Source organism: Pundamilia nyererei, unplaced genomic scaffold, assembly GCF_000239375.1.
Source record: "Pundamilia nyererei isolate P.nyererei 1_Seehausen unplaced genomic scaffold, PunNye1.0 scaffold00033, whole genome shotgun sequence".
NCBI lineage: Eukaryota > Metazoa > Chordata > Actinopteri > Cichliformes > Cichlidae > Pundamilia > Pundamilia nyererei.
In genome coordinates, this window is record NW_005187434.1 from 242,271 (window position 1) to 267,204 (window position 24,934).

Sequence of the window (24,934 nt, forward strand, 5' to 3'; positions counted from 1 at the left end):
CGTTATTTTGTTATCGTTTTTATCATTAACTCGGTTTTCCTGGGTCTTTTCACGTGTGTTATGAATAAATCTTTTTTTCGGTACCGGTACTAGTTTTATTTTGTTGTATTTACCCGCGACACCTTAAAGGCCAGTCCGTGAAAATATTGTTGGGCATAAACCGGTCCGTGGTGCAAAAAAGATTGGGGACCGCTAGTTTAGGCCATAAGTATGTGGACAGATAAAAACGCACCATTTTATCTTATGTTATGTTTTCATCATCTCTTCGTTAGTCTTCATTATCTGTATGAAGACACGTTGGTTTCAGTGGTTTGAGCTCCACTTCGTCTCACATTGGTACAAATTCTTACATATTAGCATATCTTGGACAAGACTAGATATACTGCTAGTTAAAGAGATTTCTAAAAAGATGAGATTATAAAGCATGACTGGGCCTCATATATTTCAGTCAAAGCATCTTCTGACTATTGAATTCAGACTTCTTTAACCTGATCTCTGTCCATTTAGATCCAAGGTAGTTGCATACAGCCCAGCTTTGATCTCAAGTGTTACAATGGCCTATCTTTCTTTAAAAGTAAAGAGGTAAACAGTCACATTTAATAACCAAAACATGAAAAGCATGAAAATGCTTTAAGATGTAAGTGCAATTTCAAAAGTATGTTTTTGCCTGCGAAATAACGTCGCAGCACACACATTTAATAGATTACAGAGTTTCAAAAGTGTGGATGCTGGGCAGGCACACTGTTTTCATGCTGAAGTCTTTTTCTCTTTGACTTCATAATCTGCCATTCTAGAAAGAGACGTTCACATGTTTGTGTCTTCATCTCAGTAACACACATATGCATGGATGAAATGATTTTTATCTATTTCGTACACTTTCTCAGCAGCAGCATCTCTTCATTATCTTTATGTCTGCAGACATGCTTCTTTCAGTGGTTTGAGGTCTGTTTTCTCTCACACACACAGATATTTTCCACACACATCAAAAAGGTTTTTCACATATCAGCGATTTGTGTGTTTGTGTGTGTATGCTTAAGTTTTGTCCACACATTCATGTGTTGTAGAGGCTAAATTTTAATAAGTTTAGTGGTTCTGTGACTTTGATGCTGAAATTCGCATTTGGTAGTTTATGGTTTACTGAGGACTAACTGACAGCTGAGAGTGAAACAAAACAATTTTTAGTAGATTTTAAGAATGTAAGACAAATGCAAACCAGGTAGTTTGCTTGATATTTCAAATAAAGTCTACAAGGAAATACCTAAACTCCAAAAGTGTGGGTATATGGGCTCATTAATAGTTGCTGCCATTCAAATTGAACAAATCTCCAGCCACTTTCTGCCATGGCCTGCCTAGAAGCTCACTGGGCATCAGTAGCTCTACTAGGGTCACACGTTCTTTGAGACATGTTGTTTCTCACCAATTCACCTATTTGTCTGCCTATGCCTGGCCACCATACTGCTTCTCAGGCATGACCATTGGGATGACCAATTTGGAGTCTTTTAGCAACAAACCATAATGGACAGTGAGTAAAGCCCTTCCTGGCTAATATGCTTTTGCTGGGCCTGACTGTTGGTTGCTGTCTGGTCAGCCTCTCTGGCACAAGGACACGATCTCTGCACAAACGATGTCTTCTTTGAGCTATTCTCTCAGGTTTGTAGGTATTGCTCTGGTATTTTAACACCAACAAAGTGATTCCCAAAGAGCCAAAAACCTGACATATATATCGACATGTTGTGCGGGTTAGGGTTAGTTACAACAGTGACAGTCAAAGATCCCAAACATACTGTCAATGCAGTAAAAACATACTTGGAAAGAAAAAGAAAACTCACAAGTGAACACTATCAGTCATGGATTGGCCTCCCCAAAAATCTGGATCTGAACATTATTGACGCAGTATGGGATCCTCTTGACAGAGAATGAAACAAAATGCAACCTGCATCCAAAAAAAGCTGTGAATATCCTTCAAGAAGCCAGGATATCTATTTTTGAAGACTACGTAAAGAAATAAATGACAAAAAAAAAAGCTTGCCAAAGAGAGTTCAGGCTGTGTTGACAAATAAAGGTCGTCATACCAAATATAGACTTTCAAGCTTGTTAGAATTGTAAAAACTCTGCTTTTGCCACTGTATTTCAAGTATGTCTGCATGTTTCAATAAATCCCAGCACCTATTTCCCATTTTCCAAGCAGTTCCATATCAGAGAACCTGTTGGTAAGGTAGACCAACTCACTCATATAGCTGATAAGCAATAATACTGCTATGATCTATAAAGTACAAAGATAAAACATTTCCTTTCAAGGCATTTACAAGCATTAGAAAATGCAACTGACTCAACAGAGTGAACAAAATGCTTTTTGGTTACAAATATGTTTTATTCTGGTGAGCAGTAGAGGAAAAAAACTCTTTGTTCTAAGTTAACCTTTTCAAAGCAGTTACTTACTGTAGATGTAACTAAATACATCCCTGGAATTACTTCACAGACACTCATATGGAGGGCTAAAGTAAGTAGAGGGTCACAGATCCTAGGCTGTGCATCAAACCACTGTCAGGTATTGGGATCACGAAACAGTCTTTTGTGACTTAAGACCACACATTTAATTTTAAATTATATATATATAATTATATTTATATATTTACAATGATATATTGACAAGAGGTCTTTACTCCCAGAAAGCTGGGATAGTGGGTTAACCTTGCCTGAGGCAGTGAAGTATCTGTGGGAGGTTTGTGAAAAGAGAGCAGGATGTTGTGTCAATCCCAGTCCATCCTTGGTCCTCATCAGCTTTCTCTTCACTGACAAAGTGGTTTAGCTCTCAAGCCTGCAGGCCAAGTTCATGTCCCTGGCTAACACAGTTCATGCAAAACATAGCAAATTCTAGCTACAATAAGATTTCTTTATCGATTCCTACACTTTCTGAGATATATATATTGACCTTTGTGTATTGACAAAGTATTAAACACATTCTCTATGCCGTGTCCATGCTCGTCACATCAGTAGAAATTACACAGCACTTTAAAAATCTCATCTCTCTTCCTGTTGGCCATTCATATCCTTTGACCTTGTCTGGCTACATTTCTTTGAATCCAAGTCCATTTCTATTCAGATGTTTCTCTCTTCTCCAATTGTCTCTCCGTATTAATGCAGCAAAGAAATTTTCCAAAGCTACATGACATCAAACCATCCTGTTTTATCCACACAGTTTTTAAGTGGTTTAGCACCACTTCATGAGGGTCTGCTGGGATTCAGCTTTTCGTGTTTGTTTCCAGAGATGGATGTTGTACACAGATTGTTTCCAGTTAACAAAAGCCTGCTTGACTGCACAGTGGATCGTGATTAGATTAAAGCTGCACTGTAAGAGCTTTTTGTTTGTGTTAAAGCAGGTTTTATCTCTAAGGGTGACAGGACCAAAATGGGTCACCGCTGAAAGTATTCTTCAGATGCACATGCTCTGTGAAGGACACACTGGAGGCACGGGAGGTCTCTATTCTTGACAGCCCAGGCAACTTACATGACGCATTCAAACCCATTGACTGGTGCGGCTATTTTTTGGGGAAAGGAGAAGGTGGGGGCATAAATGAGGCGCAGTGGGAGAACAGAAAGATCATTACATTTAGAAAAAGAGAAGAAGACAGGAAGCGAGACACAGGGCCTGAGGAACATCCATGTCATCACATTTCCCTTGAACTCATGTCAGGGACCCTCTGCTGCCACAAGTCTGATGAAGTGTAACTGGCGCTATGAGTAGTCAGCCTGGCGAATCACTTCACAGATCACCACACAAAAGCCCAAAATGCTCAAAGCTCGGAGACTTTGAAATGTCTCCATCATTACCCCACGTGTCAAAACAGCTGAGTACGTTATGTGCTGCATGCTTACATGGACGCTTGGGATCTGCCAAATAGACTTTGATCACATGTATTAACAAATGTCACACTTGGGTTAGGGTTCCCCTTTAGGGTGATCTCTAGGGTGGTGCATCTCCAGCAGACAGATTTGTCCTAATATAAGGCGTGCGTGGTTTTTACCCTTGATGTGGAATGAGAAACACACTTTTAGTGACACTGGACAAGAAAAGCACATACGAAACTTTGAGTATATGGTAACTGATATAATCTGAGAGGATATTAAGCTTCTGCACACGTCCGGCCTCTTTTCTTATGTTTTAAGAAATTAATTCTGTATGTAAACTTTGGTCAATTGCAGAAATCTTCAAATCAGATCTGTTGAGGTAATATAAAGTATTGTACAGAGGGAAAATGACCAAACAAGAACTAAGGCATGGCAGTAAAATGGGTAAACTGGAGGACATTCTGGTACTTTGAGTCTCAAGTGATGTAAGTGATGTTTTTTAAAATTTTGTCCAATCACACTGGCGTTGGCCTGAGAGGGGAAAGATGTAGGTAGGGCTCTCTGATTTTATATTCTGGTGTGGATTGATTTTCTATGTTCTATTTCTGTGTATCACAACTTTAAAGCTTTAGGTGTAGGATATCTCAAATCAAAATCCAGGAAGCTTGTCTTAAAAAAGGGTTTCAACAAATCAGCCTTTGAGTGTGATTTTATGTCCCACAAAAGTGGACACATAAGGCCCACTGTGCTATATGACTGTAAAGTAATTACAAGGTAAAATGGAACACTTTAGGTGAAAACCAATAAGTCTACCATAACATGTCCATCTAATGTAATTCCATTATAGCTCCATTACATCTGAGAGGGTGTGGAAAGTAGGAAAGCATATATTTTTCATCAGGGGCTTCTGGGTATCCCTGTAAGAGGGCGCTGGGGAATAGGGCATCAACAGTGGGTGTGGTTACTTCTTGTCTTTGCTCGGAAAACAAACTAACTGGTACTCGACGTCAGTAGATTCATAAAAAAATACATGTCAGAATCCTCTAGACTGTGAGTCACATATATAGCTATCAATGAAAGTATGCTGCATATCTGTCAAAGGATAATAAACAGCTGCTTTTACTTGCATCTTGCTGTACATGACCACAGAGCTCACGCAAAAGAACTGAAGGAGGGATAAGAGGGGCACTGTGGACCTTTATTATATTGCTCACAAAATGTACAGTTAAAATTTGGTAGCATGAATTTTGTGAGACCTTGAAAGCACCTGCCTCCTACCTTCATTGCGTCCCATGTTTATAGACCAGTAGATCTGTAGACACTGCTGCTCCGTCTTCAAGGACCTCTTGCAACGGCAGTTATACAGAGGGCTAACCAGCAGCACTTCCAGAGCAGCCTGGCACTCCCTGTTGTTATCTAGCATGGCATCTTTCTCCTTACCCACAAGGCACTGGCGCATAACTCGGTACCAAGAGCTGCACTGAGGGTCCTGGTTACACATTTCACTTGCCTCGATGCAGTTCACCCATTCTGGCTGAGCTCCAGGCCCAGATTTGATGCTTGAAGATCCTGGAGCACTGTTAGCCAAAGACACGGGCAAAGCTGAGGGAACACCCCAGGAACCTGCTGCCTCATCTATGTGGAGAGAAAGAAAAATATGTGGTGGTAAAAACTGAATGGTGACTGAGAAACTGCAAATTAATGTTTGGGGGTTTAGTGTTTTATGTGTGCTAGTATCTGTCTATCTATCTTCATGCTTTATCCTCTGTTCCATTTATGCAACAAGTTGTATGGGGGAACAAACCAGATTTGCAGCCTATTATAGGCCCATACCTGCCCAGGCATCTTTTAGCAAGCCAGTTAGTTATTCCTCCGGTGCACATTGCTCATACACTCCTCTATGCAGTGTTTTGCTATGTCTCGTTTACTTTATAGCGGGTTATTTAGGTGCTTACCGAGACAGGTTTTTGGTGCATTTAATGCAGCAAAAGAGAACTAGACTCAGATTCTTATTAAATCTAACTGAAGGTATATCCGATCACTGAATAATATCTAATTATATCATGCCAAGGACTACGCTTAATTTGCATCTAGGTGAGCAGAAAATGAGCTTACACAGAGTAAACAGTAATCCACAGAGCAAGACTCCAGTGTTGCCATTTGACAAGAGTTTGAGATTGAAATGCACCTTCACACACGAAGCTAAGTACACAGAGTTCTGGTGAAATGACAAGAGAGACCCCTTGTGGGGATGTTGTGCATTTAGATCAGGAGAAGAAGAGCATCAGCCGGAGAGCAGCGGGTCAGAAAAGACTTCCATAAAGTTAAACGTTAAATTATTGTGGGGCTGTCAGTCAGCCCGTCAGGGATGTCATTTAAATGCGAATGCATGCGTTTGGGGGAACATACTGATAATGCTAATGTGATCGTAATGATGGCGATGACGATTTGTGGTGGTGGATTCCGTCATGTTCAACCAACTAGCAAAAATAATATATATATATATATATTAATCTTGTGCAATATTTTTGGCTGACTGAAAGCTATGTGAGCTCTTCTTTCACTGTGGAAGCTGTGAGTGTGTTATGTGGGCTGCAAACGACTCACTCGCATAGACCAAGTTCGGTTTGTAGCTTTGGGTGAAAATCGAACATAGTCTAATCAAAATCAAACCCAATATAAGAAGAAAGCCATCAGATGCCAGCTATACATAATTCATCTTTATTTTTATTTTTAAAGAGTTGATTACCTGCTATTCTACAACAACTCCATTATTAATATTTTTTTTAAAGTGGTAAAATAACACAGTTGTGTACATCATCACTAATGTCCTAATGTGCACGGCTGAGAGTGATTCTCAAATGGAACTTCTTACCTGGGAGCAGAACAAGGGTGCAGACGCACATCCACACAGTGACAGACTTCATTTTGGACTCAGCCGCAAGAAGGATGAGTTGTGCTAGAATTACACGAATATTTCCACCTTTTCAAGGATTAACTCCCCTCTCCGGATCCGTGACCCAGGCGCAGGATAACTGTAAAAAACCCTCATTCAAATTTTAAAAGAAACATGCAGCTCCGAAAATATCCTCGAATCCCCAAAAAAGTAATCCACAATTTTATTTTATATCTTAATAATGAACTAATCACGACAAAGGAAAGAATTCCTTGACAATGGGAAAAAAAGATCAAATGGCAATCAAACAAGCAGTCAATCCGTAAGAGCAGTTATTCAGGGTCCGTCTGCGCTGCGTTCATACCGACAAACTACTGAGACTTGATCTCTCCGCATTATAAGAGCTGCCCGCTCCAGTTGGCCCTTGTAGACAAATTGTCCCTAAAACAGTCCTTAAACTGGCGCAAAGCGGTCTGTGATAGCTATGTCAGTATCTCTAAGGAGGCAGAAGAACTCATCTGAAAGTGCTACAAAACGCTGACTGGTTTTTTTCCCCCTCACCGGTGGTTCCCTCAAAAAGCTGCGCGCTCAAGAAGGGAGGGAACGCTTCTTTTCCACTGACTGCATGCGTGTCGAGGCATCGCAGCACTTTATAAAGCGGGGGCTCCCGTGGACCAGCAGAGGGCGCTGCTGGTGAGTGATTTCAGTGGAAGGCACGCGGTCATAGAGGACCATAATTAATGTTATCCCACAGAGCAATCATCAATATTCCTTTAACCTCTGGTCCACGGTATGTGAAATTATAGGGACCTCACCTGAGCTGTGTGGTATGTCTTTGATTCCACGTGGTGCTACAGGCCCCGGTGTTTAAAAGCGTATGCTTTTAATGCAACAATGAATGTGTTTCATAATATCCCTCTTACATGAATACCATCTTTTTTCCATAAGAGATTCTTTACAGTTCTGTTCAATGTGCAGCTGAAGGCCAAAACTGCAACTGATCAAGGAAAGAATTATGAAGGAATAATAAATACCTTGGCTTTTTTCAATCACAGTAAGGCAGCCAGCACACAGGGAATGCTTTATTAAAGAATTTTTGCAAGGTCACCAGGACAATGAATTTTTTTGGCTGACATCTAGGCTTGGGTTCTACAAACCACAGAAATTTGAGGTCTGATTTTTAGGATTTGGGATCAAAGGGTGGACGCTGCAATGATGATGAGAATGTCGCCATTCATTTCAACACTTCACACCATATCTGGGTTTTTTCCGGAGAAAGATTTGAAAGGGAAAATAACCACAATGTCTCGTATTATAGTCATGCTCTGAGGAAATAGCTAAGCGCACAAGCAGCAGAATCTGCCATTTTACAAAGTGGCTTCACATTAAATAAAATGACTTTGTTGTGCATCATCGCCTAAATAGTGCCCATAATGTCATAAATCTTTACAAATCTTGAAAACAAAGTCTCTATTTAGAGGTTGTGACAGTGACAAACTGCAAGGCCACTGGCTCATAATGATGTCTGACTGTCAGCCCAGGCTTTCATCCAAGAGGGAAAACAGCTTGCCGTTATAATGGCAACATCAGCCTCATTCTGCCTATATCGGCCCAGGCTTATTCTCATTTCTCGAGTATGAAGTCGCTGTCATTATGAGGACACTGTAAAGCATCATCCACCATCATGAGTATCCAGAAACTGTCCTGAATTAGAGCTGCAGTGGCTGCTGGAGACTATTCCTCAAATGTTTTTTAAGTGGAAGTGTATATTTCACCTGAAAATGGCAACCTTTTGCCTTTCATGCATCTATTTCAAATACCAGAGCAATTTCATCCCTTTATTTTAGCAGTGATTTCTCACCGAAGATCGCATGCATAAACTGGATGAAGGCTACAGTTGCTTGAGTAGCAGGCTCGCGAGGATGAAGGCATTTATAATAAAACAAAAAAGGCATGAAATCAAGAAAGAAACATTAGCAGTGGATGTACTGAATAAAAAAACAAACGTGAAGTCTTATTGAGGCTTCATATTATGTCTATCCACAATAGTGCAATGTGGATAAATCCTCCCCTCGCTTTCTTTTTTTCTTCTTCTTCTTGACGTTGCATGATTCAGCTCCTCTAGGGGTATTTAATTGCTCCATTCTGACTTCATAAGGCATTTGCAATTTTATCGCGGTTTTTTTACACAATTGCATCCGTCTATAATTGTGCTATCTTTTATAAATAGGCTCATACTTATATGCAGTGCAGAGCGAGAGAGCATGTAGACAGATGCGTGCAGAGATGTGCGTAATCTATATGTCAAATAACTGGGCTCCCACAACATGGCTCAAGACCGTGAAGATGGAGAATGACAAATCTGGATATAGTAGACATGGTTCTCACTACTGAGGGAAATCACTCCCTGTCTTTTAGAAGTGTCTCTAATATGGTGAATATAGATGATATCGTTATGAATTCATGGGATATGAAATAATGATACAGATAAGACTCAAAGTTAAGGCAATAACTTGTGCTTAGTGAGACAGCAAGGGGGTTCAGAGTGAGTTACTGCTTACTCTCGTGGGTCAAATAAGAGCTCAGAGAGTTGAAAGCTGTCACCTTAACAGCAGGGAAGACAAACTTGAATGCTAGCATGTTTGTTTATCGTGTTTAGTTTTCTCCTAATGACTGTTGGGCTCTACCCACATGAATCTGGCACATTTGGCCACCAAAGTGTTATCTATATTGCACCTTGAATGAGCCATGATGATGATTTTGTCTTTGTCATTTGGTAAATTGGATGGAGATTTGCTTCAGCTGCGTTTTTGGTTAATGAAACATTTAACCCAAGATTCATTTGAGTGCAAAGGTCGCTGGATCACTCTGTGCTGGTCGCTGCCAGTGGAGTGAGTACTAATAAAGTTGAGCATCTCTTATGCTCACACTTGCACGCACGCACACAGGCAGGCACTCGAAAAGGTTAAGCATGACTGATTAGATTAGGAATTATAGGCTAATTAATGTGTATCTTGGGAGACATGTACAGCATGCTTATTAAAAGACACAGCTGCAGCTGAGCAGAGGAACATGACAAAAATGTAAGTGATTTCAATTCCCTGTGTTAAATTATTTCAAACAGCAAACTATGGCTTTATCCCATCCTATCTTATTCCACTTGGTGAAATAAGAGACGCTGAAGATGAAACCTCTGCTTGTGTACCATACAGCCATAAATTATTTAAGGTTGGGACCTGCTGTTGCAAATTACCTTTGCAAAACTCTTGACTAAAAGTCGATTTTAGTCAAAGGGAAAATTTGTATAGTTCATAATATAGTTGAAACGCCACAGCTTCCAGCTGCAGAGCCTAAATTCAGTTCAAATCAGCCCATTCAAATCAATGTAAGAGGGAAAATTGCCAATGAAATAAGTATCATTAAAGTCAATTGTGGCGAGACAAGTGCCGCTATAGTAGGCCACTTCACACAATGGGTAGAGTCTGTGTATGGCACTGTTCTGTTCGGCTCGTGGCTTAATAGAATGAAATAACAAGCCACTCTATGCAAAGTCCTAAATGTTAGTGTTTATGCATATGACAACTTTGTTTGGGGTTTTGTTTTGGATGGACAACACCAAATTTCTGATGTGACCTCCGCTAGACTCTCTGGAGGCTATCGACCAGTTAGTTCCATTTGTTTTCCAGGCATTTCAGACGTTGTCCATTTCTATCACATTACTTTGACAGAAATTGAATTTCCTCTGATGCATTTTTATGTATCCTAAGTGCTGTTCTGTTCTCCCTGGGAGTATAGCGTTTCCAGTGGTATGATGATGCAAAAACACTTTAACCGAGAAAAAAAAAGGGAAACATATTTTATTTGAATGTATGCACTGAAAGGAAAGCACAATTTTAAATTCTTACAAGAGATCACGAGGACACATAGAGGACAAACTATATCAGTGTTCCGATGCCATGCTGGGCTCTCTGTCTTGTTAGCCTCCTAAGATTGCCATCTTTCTAACAGTAATGGCAGCACACGGTGGGGACATGCACCTATTCCCATCAAGGAGGCACAAACAAATGGCATGAGTGTGCAGTTTTTCCAAGCTCTTACTTCTTTCTGTCTTTTACAGTTCAGGAGTTTTACAGGGAACGACATCGACAGAGATTTTCTATTTTGTGGATAAAGTGGCTGGTTGCTGGTTCAATTTCAGCAATTTGCCACAGAGTTGTAGAGAGTGGCAAATCTAGCCCATCTCGTTAAACACACCATGGGTCCCATATGGGATATTGACAGGGACCTCCGCTCTGCCCAGCTCAGAGAAGGTCTTGGCATCCAGAACAAGCAGGAAAGTACTTTTCTCCTGGAAACAGATACAGAGGAGGAAGATTATGTTATTGGAAGGGGGAAAAAAAGGTCACAGATCTCCCTTCTTGCTATAATGATACTGAGAGCACCAAAGCATTTGTCTTCTCCCATGCATAGTAAAAATATATGTCTGCTCAGGTTGCAATAAGAGTATAACAAAGTCTGTTTGTTATTATGTATATTTTTTCCTCTATAAATTTCATTGTATACACCCAATTTCTGTTTATATTCTTCATTAGTTTTTTATATGTGTGTGTTTTCTTTTCAAATTCAGTTTAGATCCAGTTAGTTTCCACAATGGGTTTTTCAATTTAGCTTTTATTGTTTAAAAGTGTTTAGTGTAGTATTGCCACAGGCAAGATTAAAGAAACTCAGAGTAAGCATTACAATAAGAAACACTCTGTGAAGGTAAATGACTCACAGTCATATAGACGTCACCGTGTGGACTCAGGTAGCACATTTTGGTATTATTTTGACTACTTTTGGCCCTTCTGGATAAGTTTATGGCACAGTCAAATGTTGTGTGGGCCACGCGTTTCTTAAAATATTGTAAAGCACATGGCATCTAGCCCCACACTGACCCTGGTTGGATCAGTCAGGCTAGCCTAGAAGAAAATACAAATGGCCATATCCGGGCCACATACATTTTCACAGTTGTCTGCTCATTTTTATTGTGTTGACAAACTAACTTTAGCCTTTTTTGTCTGTAACAGTGATGCACAAATACCATAAAAGGTGAATATCTCTCTCAGATAAATGGTTTCAATTACTTCTCTGGGTGTGATGATGACAGACAAGACAACTCCATCATCTTCCTCAGTAGCTTTAGGCGAAGCAACAAAGACAGGCTCAGACGGGTACAAGCCGGGATAACGCCACGCCTAGACAGGAGAAGATCACATAAACATACCCCTTACTCTCAACTTTTTCATGTTAGAAAACCAACTCACACAACCTACTGCTGCCCTCGCTATGATAAAGAAACAGAAGTAGAAATAGCTTTGATGTGGTAATACCCGGCTCAGTTAACAATGAGGTTTCTCTAAGTGTACCCTTTGACTGATAGAAAACCTTAAGCTCCTTGGTGTGGACATCCATCTTGAGCAGGGAGTCACTGAAAACGTGTCCAAAGCCACAGGAGTAGAAGTAGCGGTAAGGCCTGCCATTGAACTGGTGATAATTGATCTGAGGGAACTCAAGGCCACCGAACTGCAGCAGCTCATCATTGTGAAGCTCCTCGTGGGTCATGTAAACCTGCAGGATGAAGGTTTTGCTCAAATCAGTGAAAGACTTTAGCCAAAAATTGAGACATAGTGACAGACATGATTTCCTTGGTCCTGCAAATCAGTACAGCATTGTTCTCTCTGACAGGGAAATTAATGGATTCCCGCAAAAGGGCCAGAGCATCCATTAGTTAACAATAAATGAATTTCTCTTCATTTTACTTTAGAAATAAATGTAATGTCACGTGCAACGAGCAAGCAATATTTTTCTCAGTTTTCTTCTATCTTTTTTTTTCTGTGACTCTGGTCGCATGAGCACTTTAACAGATGTTTTTCAGTTGCTGCATGCACTCTCACAACAACAACGGAGGACAGTGTCATACAGGTAGTCATGACAACTAAAAGATCACATTTTTCTTTCAGCTTTATTCCGCTGTAAGAAAGCGTTGGAGAGCGAGTATGTGTGAGGATACATAAGCCGTTAAACTCTAATTATTCACCTGAATAGTGGACACATCGTTTTTATCTGCTGTAACTCATGAAATTACTCTCTTGCAGAAAGTAACTTTCATCACGCTGGATAATTGATGAGAATGTGTGGGAGTAAATTGGTTGTATTCATCATGATTATAGGCCTCCATCTTCACCTGTTCCCAGTACAACCAGTAATGTACTGTTAAAAATATTACTACTATAGGCAGGAAATTCATGCTATTGACTCCTACCTCTCCAGGTTTTGTCATCCTCGCCGTGGCTTTGCAGTTATGCAAAGTGACAAGATTTTCATCTGCAGGAGTTTGTTCATCCACGGACAGAGGCAGGACATATCTTCTTGGAAGGTTTCTGCACAATGAGTTATAAAACTGCCAAAAGAAATCAGAGGGATATGAAAAAAACAGACTCCCAACTATCTGTGTTTGAATAAAAGGTGCGATGCAACCTCAAGAACAATCACAGCCAAACAGATACAAAGTACTGTCACAAAACCATGTTCCTATGTTTTGATGAAAGTAATACACTCCACCACATTTGAAATCACAGATATTTCCAAAGTCTATTTCTTTGGAAACTGACAAATAAGAAGAAGAGGAAGAAAAAAAAGAAGAAAACATCAGAGGCAATTGAACAGTCTATGCCCAAGAAACAGACAAATCCTCCACAAATCCTCGCTGATTCATATTTTAGGTTTCAGGGTGGATGAGGGTAATGTTATGAATGCAAAACAAAATACTAGCTGAACAATGATGGATACAAAAACACCATTATGTGGAAGTCACTCATGTTGTTGTTTTGGTAAAAAGCCAGCATTTCAATCTGAGCTGTTCACTGATAACAAACTAACAAACTCAAGGCATTTACCTCGTCTATTTCCTCTCCTGAATTTCTTCGGAGGTTCTCCAGCGTGAACTCCCCAATGAGCTCGCCATCGCCCCCGCAGCACATGTCCATAACCAAGAACTCACTGTCCTCAAAAGCGTTGATTTGATGGAGCGTAAACATGGGTCCTGTATAGTACTTCACTTCACTCTTCTGTCAGACCAGAAACATCAACCAGTGAGGACTCAGATTCGTACAATATCAAGAAAACAAGACAAAGTAAAAAAAAAAAAAAAAAGACAAACGAGGTGATGTGCTGTTTTTTCACAATTGAAGACAAGCTCCCTGCTTGGCACGAATGTTATTGAGTTGCACCTTATCATTTTGAAAGTTTGTTATTATATGCTTAATGGGTATGCTGTGTAATGAGATGAAAAAATTGAGAGCAACAACACACGAGGAAAGGCTACACCATCAGAGTGTAGTTTCATCAAAATAAATATGAAAAAAATGTAATAGTGCATGAAGAGATCAGCTTACAGCTTTCCTTTTTTTTCCTGTTCCGACTCCTCGGCAGCTGGTTGTGATTGTGTGTTTCCTGTTTTACCCTAGATTGTATACAGTAAATAAGCGTTATAATATATGTCACCTTTCCGGTGTGTCTGTTGACCAGATGGAAGATTGTTGCATGCTGAGGCTCCCAGGTCATGACTTTGCTAAAGCTCTTCCCCTGTATTTTGTACAGCATGAACTTCAGCAGATCTATCTTGATTGGCTGCTCGACAAACACAATATAGTTCTCCGACATGACTAGAGAGGGAGGCACACACAGTAAGAAGTGGCTGCATTAAAAGACACATAAAAGATATACCTTGGTGTCGTGTGCATGGTTTAACAATGAATTCTACTGTTGTTGCAGGTGTAGTGTAACTAATCAGTGCTGTTTTGGGGAAACTAAGACTAAAACTCTCACGTTATTTCAGCAGTTATTTACAGACTGATGACAAATTACAGGAAAAACTAGCAAAAATCATACTGGTAACTTGAATGCTCCCTGGCATGGGTTCTACCACTGCTGTGGTGCTCTACTGGAGTGACAGGATACAATTCTTTTAAAAGCACCACCACCGCAACCATTTTGTCAAAAATCATGGACAAAATAGCATTCACATAATTTTAATAAGTTCCTTGAAGAGACTATTGCCATATAGATGGAAGTGTTTATTCACAGGATAAAGGCAAAGAGCCCTAAAAACAACTTGTTTTAGATTTGAAGCTACCTTTCACTCTAAGAAGACAAGTGGACCCACACCATGCTGGGAAACACCCCCACGGTATAACAGAGCCACCAGATTTCTATCAATAGGTATTAAAGGGTCCTGTTTTCCCTTTAGTTTATCAACCATCAGCATGTACCTGCATGTAACCGGAACATTAGGTTCAAGTCTAGCACCAAGACATTTGCTTTTGCACATAAACACTAAACATAAGCATCCAGCAACTCTACCAAGAGATGTGGCGCGCAACCTGGATTGCTGAACAATGTTCCCACACTTGTGGGACTTCTTGGTGTCTGAAAGTCTGCCAGCACATGGGTGGGCTGCCAGTAATATAGACATAGATATAATCAGGGAACTGAAGCAATGTAAAAGCCAAGTGGGGCAAGACTGGGTTAGAGCAACCAAAGAATGAGGCTTTCATTAGCTAGTGTCAGCTTAAGTTTAATTAACAGTAGCTTATTTATGAACTGTTTGCTTCAGCTGATTGTTAACATCTAATCATGGTCTGTGTAGTCATATTAACCCAACTCGTTTTCACACAGTCATTAGCCTGCTAAACCTTCCTCCACAACAATAACCTTCATATTGCATGCAAAGCTTTTTATGATATTGACTTTACTCACACCCAGTGCTTGTCTATGAGAGGAATTTGTTCTCCCCGCAGATCCTACCCCTCATCACAATTTTCACCAAATATGGTTTTCCATAAATGGTCAACAGTATTCTTATAGATCTTTTACAGATATCTACACTCACAGCCCCATAGTTAGGTTGGCCTGTTCAACTGCTTGTTAACTTATCAGCCAATCATAAGGCAGCAAAACATTCAGTAGTTCAAATCAAAATTAGGAAGAAAGGTGATTTAAGTGACTTTGAATGCGACATGGTCATTGACGGGCTGGCCTGTTTTTATCAGAAACTTCTCATCTTCTGGGACTTTCCCACACAAGCATCCAAATAGTGGCGATTTTCTGGGGAAAATGTCAGAGGTCAGTGGAGAATGACCAGACTGCTTCCAACTCATAAGAAAGCACCAGTAACTAAGATAACCACTTACAAGCTCTGTTACTGATCAAGGGTTCCTTGTAGAACTAGTATATAAATGTGCAACAAGTGATTTATCAGAAATCGAATTAAGCTTCTGTCAGCTAAGAACAGCATGATGAGGCTACAATTGGCACAGGGTTACCGAAATTGGACAAAAGTCTCAATTTCTGTTGCAACATTTGGACCGTAGGGTCAGAGTTGAGCGCAACAGCATGACCGCATAGGTCCAGCTTGTCTGCATGAATGATTCAGGCTGATGTCAGTGCTGTGGAATATTTTCATCACACATATTGGAGCCCTTAGTACCAACTGAGCATCGTTCAAATATGCCTGTCTGACATATTATTGCGGACCAAATGTACCCATCTTCTGATGGGTGCTTTCACAAATTTCTGTCATCTCTCAACCTGGTTTCTTCAATATCGTAATGAGTTCACTGTCCTCAAATGAAACCCACTGTCACCAGATGTCAATCCAGTAGAGCCCCTTTAAGAAGTGGAGGAATGGGAGATTCACATCATGGATGTGCAGCTGACAAATCTGCAGCAACTGTATGATGCTGCCATGTCAATATGTAGCAAAACCTCTAAGTAATGTTTCCAGTATGGAGGCATGGGACACACGACACAAGAGGTCTAGTTTTCCACTCCAACTTTATTCACCTCCAGACATTAACTCAGCATATCGCGTCCAAACACAACAGAACCCCACCTCCAGGCTTGGGTCTAAGTGGAGCCTTCTAGTGGGTCACCACACCAGCACCTTGTTGAATCTATGCAATGAAGAATTAAGACAGTTCTGGTGGCAAAGAGGGTCCAGCCTGGCGCTAGTTAGTTGTAAGTAAGACACCGGTGAGTGTGTAGACAAGCAGAAGCTGAATAACATTTGGACAACAAACAATGAAACATTAACATGCAAATTATAGCTGTCTTGTTAGCAGTCCTGTCAGATTTAAGCCGTGGAAAAAACTACAGTAAATACTTCGCTGAAAAAAAGTGTGAAACTTGGAGGTAGAATTAAAAAGAGGAGAGATATAGAGAGCTGAAAGGAAAGACAAAGGAACTGTGAATGACAAAAAGGAGGGCGAGACTGGAATTAAAATCAGTGATTAATAAGAGCATTAAAAAGTTTCACTGAAGTAGATTCATCCAGCCAGTGCTGGAAAAAAAGCAAAAACTCTCCCAGAATTCATTAATTTCACTTCAGTTTACATCCAGCATGCAGACAACTTTAAAAAGTGCGGAGTGGGGGACTCTTTATTATGCTGTAGTGTGTTTCTCACCAAAGCTGTGGAAATAGGAAGGCTTCCTGGGATCAGCTGCAGGGATGGAGCAGATCACGTTGGCTCCACTCAGGTCGGCTGAGTCCTCCATTGCTGCCTTCTCCTCAGGAGGAGGCACACGGATGATGTTGTAGAAAAATCCTAAAGAATGTCCAAAATCACCTTGTGTTATTAGGCTGACTTTATTTCAAAGCGTAAACCCACAAAGATACATAGAGACAAACCTGAGGACAGAACTTTAAAGATCTAGAGGTTTATCTTTAGCAGGCATACAGACAATTTACAAGCAAGGAGCACTCCAAACACCACCCCTATTTCATCTATCATCTTCATCATCAAAAAACCAGCAACAAAAAATATTGATATTAAAGATGACAGATGAACTGGAGTCAACAAGCCTGAAGTCCTCTTTGAGGATCAGTGGCAGTTCATGGCAGATTCATAGAGTGCAAGAGTATAACTGGCAGGCTTCGGAAGACCAGCGACCCTTGATTAAGTGATCTGGAAGGGGAAGCAGATGTGGTTGTTCCAATCAGCAAAGAAATACCAAAATACTAATTCCAGCGAAAGTGATGACTTGACAAAAATGGACAAATTGGGCAGGCCGAACGGTGGGTCAGTACGAAGCCTGAAAGGTGAAGCGCACGGAGATTTAGAAAACTGGAGAGACTTCTGAGCAATTAGTGCAGTAACTTTAACAAACCACTGCCTTTACTTAATATTATGACAGTGTAACTCTCCTTAACTGAGAAAGTAAGCACAGTGGTGAAGGTCTGTTGCACAGAGACGGTGGCCTGGATCGAATGGATTGACGTGCATGTGCCAGGTGGTTGTGCGGATATTCTGAACTGAGTGTGATGAAGATGAAGAGGACATCAAAAGTTAATTGGAGACAGTGAGCGCTTGAAAGAGGCTTTTGACGCTGAGGTAATGATGCAGATAATGATGATGCAGGTCAGATAAATTTTACAGTACCGTACTCATTTTAACTAACAAGAGCAGACCGGCATTGAAAAAGAAGAAACATGTCGAAAACTGGAAAAAGCAGGCTGAAAATGGAAATGAGAAGATGTTCTGAATGTAGCGTGGTTAGACAAAGCATAAAGGTGGGAGCTGCTTTGACCTGTCATCATTATATTAAATACAGTTGTCAGAATGAGTGAGAATGGATTTCTTTCCATCCATGCCCTCATAGAAGGACTGCATTACTATTGAGTAGATTGCATAAAGTCGAGCTGAGGCTGATTTTGACTGAAGGTAAAAGGCTGTTTAGCGTAGAACCACCTTCTGCCATAACACCCAGCAAAACCAGCAAAAGTAGCAGCTTCTGTGTCGAGTCGAATGTTGCTGTTTGTGGGACAGTTGATACCAAAAAGAAAATGCTATTTAATGCTGACATGCGGGGATTGCCAGAGTCACACAAGCTGTCAAGGTTGATTGTAACAAGAAGCAAGGGTGGGGGATGATGCAAGTGAAAGCAAGGGAAAAATGAATGAGTGGCCCCGAGGAACTATGCACGTGTTGAAATCAAAGTGACTCCCTAAAGGGCAGCGGTTGATGTTTGCTGCAGGAAGGGGTAAGAGGAAAATATTTGGAGGGGGCGACTGAAGCGATTGAGTACTTTGAACCCTGAAACCAGATGGTGCAAAGTATTGCTTTGGAGAACTCAGAAGATGAAAGTTGGAGAGAAAATGGACCCGATATGGCATTTTATGGTTGTCAATAGGGCTTTACAAGGCTTTGTAAAGTTGTCACCAGAGATTATCCTATTAATACCTGGTATATAACACCCACAGGGAGCTTACAAACAGGAGATTATTGTGGGACCACTGTTGGAAGCAAATAAACGTGTGCGTGTGTGTGTGGCAAGTAGGAGGATATAGATGCATTACAGGAATGCGGCTTTTGGGGTGTGAACATCATATAAATTCCAATCATAGCTCAACATAGTAAACTACTGAGAAGGAAAGAGCAAAGACAGGTTACCACTTCTGCTGTATGAGTTGCCCATGTTGTACGTGGAACCATCGCGGTCGTAGTGTGGATGGGCTGAAGCTGAGTTGACAGCGATATACTGACTCCAGTCCACCTTATTAAAAAAAATAACATACACACCATTCTGGTCATTGACCTCGCTATAGAAAAGCTGGAAGATGCAGTCAAAAGACACATTTCTCACTGACTCACTTTCTCTTTTGTCTCCAGGCTTTGTGGATTTACTCTCCTCATGTACTTAGTTTCTGTACTCACGTAATAGTCCCCCTTGTACTTGACAAAGTTCACATTGGCATTATCTGTTGGCTCTGGGAGACAAAACATATCAAATGCAGCTCTTTAGCAGAGCACTTTATGCCATCCTTTTGATCCCCATTCCCTTACAGCATACACACGACGAGATCCAAACTCACAAATATTGACTTGTGTTCTTTTTACCTCAATAAAAAGCACAATGTAATGTCCCAGCTTTCATTTGTCTGCAAAAGCCTTTTGCTGTGGAGTCAAGAACCTGGGCGCTGAAGAAAGAATATCCATATATACTTTTCTTCTCACATATGTTTTTGTTTGATTTTTACTTTGTGCCGGTAACCTGATGTAGTAAATGGTGTAACACTGTATTTGGCAGCGGGAAAATGCAATATGTAAAGAAGACGCACGTACTCGGAGTCTGAAAGCGTGACAAGAAGCGTGCAAAGATGTTCTTGCAGGGATCAGGCATGGCTAATGTCCCAAACTCTGAAACCACGATGCGGTTCTTCTCTGAGTTTTCGACAAATGAGTCACTCCTAAGGAAGCGGCTGCTGTAAGTGACATTGCCCTCACGGATGTGGAACCTGTGCATCATGGCCATGCCATCAAACCAGTGGGTGTATCTGAGAGCGAAAAAGAGAATTAATTTCCCGGCAGGATATTCATGTAAGACTAGGTAGAGGGAATGTTGTGAGAATTATGAGACACAAGAGAGTGGAAAAAAAGGATTATTTGAGGAATCGGTGCCTTATTCAACAAACACTGAGGGAAAACTATCTTTTCTATCTACAGTACAGGGATGTGTTTACAATCTACCATGATAATACATGGGGGTTTTTTTTCATAGTGTTCCTCAAATACCTGTCTGTTCCAAATTCAAATTTCCCAGGGCCATTTCTCAGAAAGCTCCCATTGATCCAAGGTGGAATTGTTCCCTCTATGGTTGTAGGGATGGGGTCGGGGGTTTCCTCTGCAGAACGGACCAGAGGCGCCAAGCACTCGAGTCCACTGGCCTGTGGACATCTCTGCCTACTGGATACTGAGGGAGGAGAGAAGAAGCACTGAAAGGCTGGTAAAGCACATTATAGTATACACTGTGTTCTATATTACTGGTCGTATGCACATAGGGGTTCACTGGTGGGTAACATGTTGCTGCACACTTGCATTTCTTAAATGACTCTGAAGGAGAAAGTGAGGTTAGATCCTTTCCATAAACCATGTGATGGCATTAACTGGGGGCCTTGGATGTGACTAATTAGCAAACCTTTATTTATTGTGAGATAATTGTGTAAACAACTCCATCTTGTATGTCCTTTGTTGGCTCTTCCGATGTTTGGTTATCCTCAATTCAAACATTTAAACTCTGCATGTGAAGGGAAGTGGTTTTGTGAAACATTCATTATCTCTGATAGGAGACGGTTTGTGCTTTAACAGCTCCTGCTAGTATGAAAACACGGCTCTCCGGGGTCATGCACTACAAATGACACCTGCACTGCCTGTCTTATCTGTTATTCAATAACCCATTCCTGTTCGCTACCTCATATCTCTCCTCATAATGGGAACTGTAAAATATATATGAGAGTGACGTGATTAGCAAAAGCAAAACACTCAGGGTTCAGCACGGGGCGCCATGCTGAGCTTAGCGTACAATATCGCAGTTTTCCTGACCACGTTATTGCGACAAATCAGCAGAGCGAGAATTTCGCTCATTGCTGTCACACGAATACAACAGGCAATAAAAGTGGGAATGTGTGATGGGAGATATAACCACAGTAGGCTTTAACAATCTCTTACTATGTTGATTTGGGTGGGTTTCGAATGTGATTACAGCAGCATTGCAAATGACGCCTAAATGTGTGTCTGTCATTTTTAGGAGGCTATTTTCTGAGCTTCCTACTGTTACATTCAAAATTAAGTTTCTTGAAAACAAAACAGCAGCACTGGCAAGCCCAGAACTGTTGTTGATAATAGCTTCAGGTATTACTTTTTTCTTTTTTTTAAATATATATTTCTTTTTCTTTTTTTTTGGAATAAGTGCAACAGTAGCTTATTTGCAACAGCTATTTCTTTAATGAATTGCTTCCCTTCTAGCACCAACAGTACAGTCAGGATACAAATGAATGACCTCGTTAGAATTTGCTGCTATAATCCTGCACATCTTTTTAATTCATGTTCTTTTCTTTTTTTTTTTGTCACTGTGTAGGGGCCTGTCAGCCGCTCTTGGAGTTAACAGCTGAGAATGACTAAAAGCTGTTAATGAGACATTGTGCATATTCTTTTACCAGCTCTGCTTCAGCAGTCCTTGGAGCAGGAACAATACAAAATGCCAGCACGTCTTTTTGTAACTTGCAGCTCTGATTTCGAAATGCAACATTATGACTAGCAGGCCTAACTGCATTAACTGAATGCACACCTATATTTTGTGTGGAACCGTATGGAAAGGCTTTTTTTTTTAACATTTGATGCTATCAAACTGCTTCTCTTTTGTAAAAGGCGGAGGCAACAAAGTCTAAGAGCGCCACATATCTCGACACATTTGTTTTTTTATTGTACTTGAGATTTTGATTTACTTCTGTTCTTAGTCACGGGTAACAAAAAGCAGCCTCTTGTAAGGGCTTCGAGGTTTTAGTGTTTATGTAGAAAACAGGCTGGAGTGAGCTCAATTCACCAGTTACTAAACGCAGAGCTATTACATATTTTATAATGCAATAAAATATATCAGGAAAAGAACGGGTTCAGTCCCATTTCATTCTTCTTACGCATATGTGCACATCTTCTGGCTACATTATCGGAAAGAGGTTTCTACTCACAGCTGCGTGTTTGGGGCTCTGCGGTCTTGGACATGGCTTGTTGGTCTGTGTTTGAGCAGAGAAATACACAGGATTTATGCAGTGCAGGAGAAAAACCTTCAACCTTTGGACCCTTGTTAAGTAACTGAATCCACGCACTAAACAATACAGTACTAGCAGAATACAAGTCTAGTAAATCATTAACAAGTGGAGCAGGAAAAAGCAAAACATGGCCATCTTCATAATATGTTAGCCTTGATATCTTAAGTTTAGCAAACAGACAAAAAACATTTTCACTATTTACCTACATACAATCAAATGAATGAAATGAAATGAGCTGCTCTGGGTGTGAAATCAGTCAAAAAGGATAAGCTCATGAACTGAAAAAGCCACGTAACGTTATGATCCGGTTTTTTATTAATAATGTAAATGTCTGTGCCACTGCCCACAGTGAGAGCATGTTTACTGCTTTCATCTGATCCTGTTCTGCTCTGCATAGCTTCACATAATGTGTGTTTTTCAATGCAGTCAAGGTCCCTGTGTATTTGTACTAAAATCAAATTATATAAAATGTCTGTAATTACTGTAAATGTTATTATACGTAGCAGTAGGTTACACTGCTTGTTATCTCTTTCATGTGGACTGATGAAAGTAGAGATTGCAATGAACTGGTGCTGACTGCAAAAGTACGTGTATAAACAAAGGTGATGAGGAATATTTTAGTGTAATTCCAGTGGTAGCTGCATGTACGATGTTCCACTCTTGCTCTAAAAAGACTCAGTGGCACAAAAAATTAATTACTCCGAACTAACGTGCAGATACGAGTGCAAAAGATGTTTTGGGAGATGTTTTATGCGGGAATATGCAGCATGTTTAAAATGCCATGTTTGATAGAAGCTATGATCTATTGCAGCAGTGAGTGTAAACTGTAGTGACATAAACATACTTGACACAAATGCAAAATTAGGTGAAGAACATATGAACGCTGTAAACAGATCTTAATAGACGGCACCAATTCCCACTACTCCTCTTCATTCTAACACTGAAAATGAGAGAGCAGGCAAGTATGTGCAAGACCTGTAAGACCAGTTTGGTCATGATGTGCTCACGAGAATTAATGAAATTAGTATTCCCCGTCCTGGGAGTATTAAAGCACAGTTAACAATGAATTTTATACCCGCAGTAAACAAAGACACAGAAATAAAATAAACATGCAACAATCAACCCAAACGAGAAAGCAGGGAAGGGCTTCTGGTAAAATCAGCATCAAAGATAAAAACAAATCAGCAGCAGACAGCCGACAGATTTACTTGAGCCCTCTGGCTCAAAGCACTCTGCCTATGGCAACTAAGGCAGCCACTGGAAAGTACAGCTGTGTATTTTTTTAAAGGCAGAAAGCTAAACATTTGGGACATTAGTGGGTTCAGGCTGGGCTGAACTATTGCTACAAACCAAAAGACACACTCATACAGGCATACCACATACCAGTGACAGAGGTATGCAAGAGAAAATTAGTTCAAAAACCACACAGCTGGCTGCAGCCAAAAGCACACAATAATATTTATACATTACTGCAAAATGTCTCTTGTTTGTGCCACTTGACAACGGCAATGGCCAGTGCAGTGTTTACTGCCCCAGTGTGACACAAACCAACCATAAACCTCGCACTCGGTGTCATTCGGAGTTCAGCTGCACTTCTGATGGGGGGAAGCGGCCTGAACTGTATCTGTTACAAACCCCCAGGAGTGGGGTGAGGAAAGGGGGGGTGGGTGGGGTTCCAGTAAATGAGGTGTTGTGCTTTCCTCAGCCATAAATGCAGTGAGCCTCGTCTCAGCACACGACAGGCTACCTTCTACTTCGTATAAACAGGCGTTAGTGGTAGGGAGTATATTTGGGTAATCAGAGGCTTTGGGCTAAATAAAAAGGCGGGTTTAGGTCAGGTCTATGTGTTTTCCTACAGAAACAACCCCCCACCCCCACCCCCCTGTTCTGTACAGCTGTATCACTTCAACATCCACCTCACTTCATTATCTTGCCACTATCAAATTAATGAATACAAGAGGTTTAATCAGAAAATGGAAGGGGAAAGGAGGCATCTGCTTTGGACACTGGCTTGTAATAAGTATAACAATGTTTTTTTTTTTAATTAGAAGACTGATTTTAATTAGATTTCAAATAATTATATATATAAATACATATGATAGCTGTAGAGGAGTTCTCACACACACACACACACACTAAGGTGCACTTACACTCGCGCCAACACACTCAGACATGCACGCAAACACAAGCACACATAAGCTGGGGATGTCTAAGCTTGTTTGCTGTAGTTGCCTTTCAAGTGTTTTTTATTTCTTCCCATAGAGAATTTGCTTGTTTTGTAAACTCTAAATGAGCAGCTGTAACCCAACATTTAAGCAAAGTTGTTTCTGTAGGTTCAAGTGTTGTTACGAGTTGCACATGTTCATGGCAAAGGTGTTCTCAGTGGAGAACAAATATGTGTTACTATCACTGTCAGTCTCCAAGTCTTGTCGGACCTCTTTTTCAGACCCACTTCACAGAAGTTGATTTTCTGAATGACTCACATTACAAATGCATTTTTGTAAATAAATGACTATAGATCAGTTTGGTGTCTAAGCAGATAAATTGTC

General features: G+C 40.6%; 2 protein-coding genes across 4 annotated transcripts in view; both read right to left on the reverse strand.

The window, feature by feature from the left end:
- Positions 1 to 7,356, reverse strand: part of LOC102193636 (GDNF family receptor alpha-2) — a 65,837-nt gene extending 58,481 nt beyond the window's left edge. For all 3 annotated transcript variants that reach the window (XM_005729360.1, XM_005729361.1, XM_005729359.1), the window contains exons 1-2: positions 6,725 to 7,356; positions 5,128 to 5,484 (exon numbers count right to left, since the gene is read on the reverse strand). In XM_005729360.1, the coding sequence (XP_005729417.1) occupies positions 5,128 to 5,484; positions 6,725 to 6,776 (409 nt within the window). In that variant the 5' untranslated portion in view covers positions 6,777 to 7,356. The remainder of the gene's footprint in view (positions 1 to 5,127; positions 5,485 to 6,724) is intronic.
- Positions 7,357 to 10,595: 3,239 nt separating this feature from the next.
- bco2l (beta-carotene 15, 15-dioxygenase 2, like) lies at positions 10,596 to 22,348 on the reverse strand. The gene is made up of 12 exons (XM_005729362.1): positions 22,305 to 22,348; positions 20,356 to 20,533; positions 19,906 to 20,117; positions 19,435 to 19,550; positions 19,234 to 19,336; positions 17,248 to 17,388; positions 14,288 to 14,448; positions 13,681 to 13,851; positions 13,047 to 13,184; positions 12,170 to 12,352; positions 11,869 to 11,979; positions 10,596 to 11,093 (listed from the first exon to the last, which is right to left on the reverse strand). The coding sequence occupies exons 1-12, from the start codon at positions 22,336 to 22,338 to the stop codon at positions 10,977 to 10,979; spliced, it is 1,665 nt and encodes a 554-aa protein (XP_005729419.1). The 5' UTR covers positions 22,339 to 22,348; the 3' UTR covers positions 10,596 to 10,976.
- Between the last annotated feature and the right edge of the window lie 2,586 nt (positions 22,349 to 24,934).

Coding starts and splice junctions, on each gene's coding strand:
- bco2l (XM_005729362.1), bottom strand. CDS start 22,338: ATGTCCAAGACCGCAGAGCCCCAAACACGCAGCT. Junction 13,185..13,680: donor CAGGAGAGGAAATAGACGAG/GTAAATGCCTTG, acceptor TTCTTTTGGCAG/TTTTATAACTCATTGTGCAG. Junction 12,353..13,046: donor GGATGACAAAACCTGGAGAG/GTAGGAGTCAAT, acceptor TTCATCCTGCAG/GTTTACATGACCCACGAGGA.